The 6,653-nt window shown below is 42.5% G+C and overlaps 3 protein-coding genes across 3 annotated transcripts; 1 reads left to right on the plus strand and 2 right to left on the minus strand.

Annotated features, from left to right (window-relative positions):
• Window positions 1-8: 8 nt before the first annotated feature.
• PHALS_10922 (Ankyrin) lies at window positions 9-1,957 on the minus strand (the record flags this gene model as incomplete). Its single annotated transcript, XM_024726429.1, has 6 exons — window positions 9-89; window positions 184-665; window positions 724-1,527; window positions 1,600-1,690; window positions 1,746-1,852; window positions 1,921-1,957. 6 exons carry the CDS (start codon window positions 1,955-1,957, stop codon window positions 9-11), a joined length of 1,602 nt encoding a protein of 533 aa, XP_024577107.1.
• Window positions 1,958-2,038: 81 nt separating this feature from the next.
• Window positions 2,039-3,438, plus strand: PHALS_10923 (Target SNARE coiled-coil domain; the record flags this gene model as incomplete). The annotated part of the gene is made up of 8 exons (XM_024726430.1): window positions 2,039-2,068; window positions 2,137-2,185; window positions 2,242-2,414; window positions 2,472-2,627; window positions 2,688-3,017; window positions 3,083-3,218; window positions 3,283-3,323; window positions 3,397-3,438. 8 exons carry the CDS (start codon window positions 2,039-2,041, stop codon window positions 3,436-3,438), a joined length of 957 nt encoding a protein of 318 aa, XP_024577108.1.
• A 291-nt stretch (window positions 3,439-3,729) lies between these two features.
• On the minus strand, window positions 3,730-4,357 carry PHALS_10924 (u1 small nuclear ribonucleoprotein c; the record flags this gene model as incomplete). The annotated part of the gene is made up of 4 exons (XM_024726431.1): window positions 3,730-3,833; window positions 3,908-4,066; window positions 4,125-4,224; window positions 4,307-4,357. The coding sequence occupies 4 exons, from the start codon at window positions 4,355-4,357 to the stop codon at window positions 3,730-3,732; spliced, it is 414 nt and encodes a 137-aa protein (XP_024577109.1).
• Between the last annotated feature and the right edge of the window lie 2,296 nt (window positions 4,358-6,653).

The raw sequence follows: 6,653 nt of genomic DNA on the forward strand, positions 1-6,653 counted from the left end.
AGACGGTATCATTGGATTTGCATGAGCTCTTGCTGCAAGGCGAATCGAGCTTCAATACGCTGGGCTTCAAGCACACTAGTCAATTCAATCTGTTAAGGCATGAAAACAAGAAGGTTGTCAATACAGTCACTCTTAACTCCATGATTGTTTCTTTTTAAAATCCACTGAACAAGCAGGTCGAACCTTTTTTTCATTAAGATAGTGAAAAGCTTGCCAATGAGCTTCTTGTAATGCCTCAACCTGAGAAATACTCAAGGTGTCATACGGCTCCAGCTCGCGGTCGCTCGTTGACGATGCGATAAGAAATTTTTCGACATCAATCTCCAGCTCGGCTGCAACAGGAAATGTGGAATGGAATTGTTTGTTCAGCCCATCGTAAGATAAATTTGAACTCAAGGATTCGTTTTCATCGTCCTCTGATAGCACTTGGCGTCGCGGGGACACCGTTGCAATCGCAGTCGTCACCTTTAAACTCAATTGCTCGCTTCCTGGGGCTTCAATTACAGTAGATACATTTAAACTTGCCTTAGAATGCTTTGAACGCGCCGCCTGCGTAGCTTGTGATGAGATCGACTTTCGTATAATGTTCGTTTGTGTAGTCTCGATCATTTTGTCATTCAAGCTATCATGAGGATTTTCGTATTTGCTGCCCAAATTCTTACACCCTGCAAATAAATGTTAGCTTACAATCGATTAAAATGTCAATACGTCAGTAGAACTCACGATTTTTTCTGGACACAATTCGAAGCCAGTCGCCGTCGTCACAGTCAACTCGATTTTCAAAATTGTTGCAATTTAGATCAAGCATAGCGACCTTCTCGACTACTTGTGTATCATTCAAACTCGATGGCGGCGTGAAGTTTTCGTTTTTTTCTTTTATTTTACTAAGCTCAGGCTCGTCCTGTGTGGGCTTCGATCTTGTCGACACATCTTCGGACATTTTCTGCACAGCCTTCGTTCTTTTCTTCAGTTTCTTCGTCTTATTTTCTCTTTTGCGCAGCTTACTGCGACTCAATTTATTCCCATTATCTTCTATTGACAGATCCAACAGCTCTTGTTCCATCATTGCGCATCGTTTAGCTGCCTCTCTCGTACACTGATCCCATTTGTTGGACAAAACTTGTTCCATCTGCATAGTCGCCATTCCTGAAGACTGTTTGCTCAACTCTAACGCCGTCTTTCGTTCTTTATTTCGCAACGTAATGTCAAGATTTAGAGCATTTTGAACCAAAGACTTTACAGCATCAATATTATCGCTCAATACAGCAAGATGCAACGCTGTATTACCACCTTCTTTCTCCACAACATTCGCTTTTGCTCCATTTAGAAGTAAATTTTCGATGATCACAGCACTACACATCATCATTTCCTCAACGGGCAAAGCACCCGAGCGTGGATCTCGTCCGACGCGAGCAGCACACATAAGTGCACTCAGTCCACTTACATTGATTACATCAATTTTTGCACCCAATTCAACAAGACGTTGCACTGCTGTTACATTCTTCGCTACGCAAGCCATCATCAGTGCTAATTGTTAAGATCAAATTGCGCATACGTTAGCGTCTCATCCACAATCCTCAAATCAAATTAGCGGTGCACCTGTATCACCATGAGCATTTTGCTGATCAATTATTTGCCGAATTTTCTCTTGTCGCTCACCCGTTGCAATTAATTCTTCAATCACACGAGTCTACAAATAAAGTGTCAGCAACTCTAGTCCTTAAAAAATGGCGTCAACTACATACGTTTCTAGACATAGCGGTAAGGTGCAGAAAAGTTGTCTTGTTAGTGATTGTAGCACAATCTACTGCTTCAGTTCGATCTAAAGCAAATCCCGCGAGGTCATCACGGCCTAAAATTCATAATCATACGAATCAATTGTCATTGCAATTATCACAAAGATTATTGTCTACGACAGACCACATGCGCACACGCTCATAAGGATGCTCCATCCCATATCATTAACTTGATCAAAGTCAATCTGTCGTTCTTGAAAGTATTTGATGCACTCATCATAAGTAGCAAACTCCACAAGGCGATGCGCAAAGGCTTGCGCTTTAGCTTTGGCGTTGATTTTCATTTATACAACAAATTTCAATGGTTATCACTCGTACTTAATCGAAAGGTAAACAAAAGTGGTTTCAAGAAAAGTCGAGTTTTGTAAGAAACAATTCTTCAAGTGACGGTAGATAATTACGTCGATTGGTTGGTGATGTTGAAGTGAAGCTAAGATGGTTACAGTGTGTGGTGAATGCAGAATGAATCGTGAGCTAGATGGACTTTTAGACAAATTGTCGAAAATTAATCAAGAGATGGGTGGAGATGATGGAAAGAGTACGAAAAAGGAGAAGAAGGGTGATATGTTTCATGAGCTTAAGACGAAAATTGGCGAGAGACTGCATCATCTTAAGATGGTAATGCAACGTATTGAGGAATCCAAACTGTGACTTAGTTTAAATTTTGTATTGTAGACATTGCAAGATAATGATGTAGCGGCAACAAAGAGAGGAAGACACCCACGTGAAGCTATTCGACGTCAACAGGAGATTCGAGAAGACATTCGACTTGTTGGAGTTGATATTAAAGATCTTACTGCTAGTTTTGATCTTGAATTGAAAAAAAGAAAAGTAAGACACGTTTGGTTGCGATTGAAGAGACTACTCACATATTCTTGTGTTTGTATTTAGAGCAAATTTCCACCCGAAGAATTAGCTATGAGGAAAGAGATCGTGACACAATATTTGGCAGAATACGAACGCATTAAAGAGCTTGCTGCTGCCAATTATCGCTCTCCAGCGGGTAGAACAGCATTTGATACTGGTGGTGTTGCAGCACCGATCGGTTCTTTTGAAAATGGCGCTTTTACTGCACGGACGAATGTAGCGACCGAAAATCTTGCTTTTGGAAGCTCAGGTGGTCCAGGCGGCTCAGTGAGAGAAGGTCCAATTGAGCGAGAAATGATTACTGATGACCAACGTGCCATGCTATCTGATATCCAACGGAACGATCAGCGATTCGTACGAAGCTTTTACTTGCAATTCTAACGATCTGCATGTGTCAACTACGTATTGCCTTTGTATAGGACAACATTATTGAGCAAATTGGAACGGGAGTTCAAGAGCTTGGCCAACAGGCACGAATGCTAAACGAAGAACTGCAGCAACAGGCTATAATGATCGATGGCCTAGGCGAACGAATCGATAACACACAAGCGCATGGTACAGATCTCACACTTGCCGCGCACTTTAATCTTGTATTTATACTGTTTCTGACTATATGCAGTCGAAAGCGTGAATAAAAAGATGAAAGATACTCTTACAAAGGTTGGTCGCGGTGCGGATAAGTGCATGATGGACATGATCTGCCTCATTCTATTGCTTGGAATCCTGGCTGTAGTCTACAACATGTTTATCAAAAAGGACCCAAGCACTAGTGTAACCAAAACGTGATCTGACCACAATAATAGTGAAGGAGTAAACTAATTGCTATGACTTGAATCTATCTTGCATCGGCAAGTTGTTCAATTCAACATCTAGACTCAAAACTGAATCCGCACGCACCAATTTTGCTCAATTTCGCTCGTATCATTGCGTTTACTTGTCAAGGGTCAAATCTTGCAGCTCATAGTTTGCTGTGAAAAGCTTCAGTCTCGTATACAAATCTGCACATCTCAACGTGACAGCTTGCATGGTATTTCGAGCTTCATACGGTATTGGATTGATTCTCGTCCTATGGTCCATAGATCGATCGAGGCGGGGGGGCATTCGATCCTCCCGGTCCAGGCGGTACCATTGTGCCCATAGCTCCCATCGGTGGTGGTCCACGGGGTGGTCCTAGAGTCGTGAGATGAAGAGGCACATATATATATCAGTGCCAACATCATATCAAGTGCATCCCTATTACTTACCTCGAAACATAGGAGGACGCATGTTAATTCCAGGAGGTGGTACCATGCCTCGAGGTGGTCCTCCACGAGGTGGAATTCCTGGTATGCCACCGAGTAGAGGTCCACTAGGTCGCGGAGGCAAAGAACCCATTGGCGCTGGTCCTCTAAGCCACTCACCAGCTACAGTATTGACATATCAAATTTGTGTGCAGGATAACACATGAATCATATAATTTACGGTTCATGACGACACCCTGGCCAGCCAGGAACTGCTCGTAATAAAGTTTGACATTCTCACGGTGCTTCCAACCACGATTGTGTTGCTTGCGTCCGGCTTGCTATAGCAAACTCAAAAATTAGCACAATTGTCAAAGCAATGGGTTCTAGAGCGATCTACAAGCTCTACAGCTAGCTACACACCGAGTCGTGCGTGAGGTAGGTGTCGCAATAGTCGCAGTAATAGCGCGGCATATCCGGTGAACAATGCAAAATTTGCAGTAGATGTTGACACTCGCTAAAGTAGGGTATTTTAAAAAAATCAAATGTGGAAAACATCACAAAAAATGACATTTGAGCTTTATTTTGGTAAAAGAAAAAGCCTCGTGTTGTTAATTTAGCGATAGAGATTTGTGCAGAGTTACAGGAAAAAGATATCAGGGTGAGTGTACATGCTATATACGTACATCTTGAGGGCAGAAGCGCTTGTCATGAGCGCTACTTCCACAGCTGCTGCACCTGCGTGTCCTTTATTCGCCAGCAGGAGGTATCTACTGGTTATTTGAAATCTGCTGATTCATTTCCATTTTGAGCTATCAAAGGTCATGATTGGTGGGAGCAGCTCTCCAAGCTATGTTCTTGTCGAAAAACAAGCTCAACGCCGCCTCGAGACAATTGTCGAATTTTTGTCACCCTCGCACGTAACGTGAGGCTAGTCGATCCTGTTCGCTTTGACCAAATAAGCAATGTGGTATTGGCAAGTTAGCTCCATCTGCTGGATATGTGGGCTCGTGTATAAAATTGCATTCATGCCGATATTTCGCAACACTCGAAAGCCTTCAATGCCGCGCACAAAAAATAGTGTCTTGCACTTGACTCCCCGGTAAGCGATTATTACTTGTAGATTTCCGCCTGCGCAAATGGCACAACAATTCTCGCTTTCATTTTATAAGTCTATTGAGTTCTCAAGCATCCAAGGAGATTTCAATGAGCTTTTCCATGCACAACTGAAAGATGCAAAATGAAACTTCAACCAATATACCATCGCTTCAAATTTACAAACACTTAGGGTCCAAAGTAGACAATACTTTCGGGCTGGTCGCTGTGGATGGCCACGATCAATTTGCGATCGCGATAAAAAGGCTGGAGAACCTCTCGTCAACAACCCGCCAAGATTTCAATATTTTGCCGTAGCTCTATGCGAGTGATGATGGTGTTGTTTGCTATGCAGTCGACACAAATAAACGTGGTTTCCTTGCATACATCGTGACTCAGCCACGACACATCAATCCCAAAAGTCTCCCTATAGTAATTTTGATGACTCGCAACAAAAGGTATTGTTGATTACGCACGATAAAAGTGTGCTTCTTTAGCACGCTTGCAGGAGACGAGGCTGCCTCAGTTAGTTTGGCGAATTTCTTAAGCATTGAATGAATTTTCGCTTTTGCCGACGTCACCTTTGATGATGAGGGGCATCATGCAGTTTAGCTAGTATACTTGCTGCATGGTGGACCTAGCTTTGGAGAGACTAAGCTAGCATCTTGAGGTTGATGGTCACCGCCAGATGATCAACTTCAATCGTTACGACTTGGTGATGGGTGAAGAGAACATGATCGGTACAGCCGTTGTGCACAAAATTGTATGAGCTGATGAAATAGTCGCAGGCGTCCTTCGCCAATTACTTAGAGATGCGCATGTCAAAGAATACGGAGTTTAGCTCTACCAGCAAATTACTGTGCTCAACTCATCAGTATATTTTTATCGGCTTGTTCGTGAAAAAAAAATCCGGAATGAGCTTGCGTGAGTTCCTTTTTCCCTTAAACGCTGGCACTGACACAGAGTGAGCTCATATCATGGGTACCCTTGCTCTGTGTCTCCAATTGTGCTGGCAAACGCATGTAACGTTTTTGGAGTGGCTGTTTCTTCATCAGACGTCAATATTCAGGATCCAATATGTGTCCGCTATGGAAAATGCTAGGATGGAAAGCAATTGTCGTCTTCGTGGTCTGCGAGATAGACATGATGCAAAAGATGTCCGAATATCAAAGTAAGTGCCACAAGCAAAACTGAACCAGCCAAAGAAGCAGTGAGTCGCAGTTTCAGGATGTTACAAAAAATACGATCATTGGCGGGAATGTTTCGTTGCTGAAACAAAAATGAGCGACAGTTGTTGTGGCGCCGTTCGGAAATGTTTCGCAACGGTATTTTAAGTCATTTGTTAGATTTTTCGTATTACGGACTACTAACTTAATGGCGTCAACTTTTTTATCATCGCTGTTTTGTATTCATCAATTTAAGGGCGTTGGTCTTTTTTACATTGATTGCCCGGTTCATCAAAGAAGTGACAAAATGAATATTGATGAATCTGTGAGATGCTCATAGTTATCCAGAACCGTCTTAAACATTTAATTCGCTCTTTGTACTTGCTGGTGGCTAAGTAATGATCGGTATATATGGGATGACATGAAGTCAAAAGTGTTAAGTATGCTGCTATAGCCAATGCTTGCACTAACTTATGAGTTATGGTAACTGGCTCAAGTGGTTTAGCATC

The sequence above is a fragment of the Plasmopara halstedii genome, assembly GCF_900000015.1.
Source record: "Plasmopara halstedii genome assembly, contig: Scaffold_525, whole genome shotgun sequence".
In the NCBI taxonomy this organism is placed as follows: Eukaryota; Oomycota; class Peronosporomycetes; order Peronosporales; family Peronosporaceae; genus Plasmopara; species Plasmopara halstedii.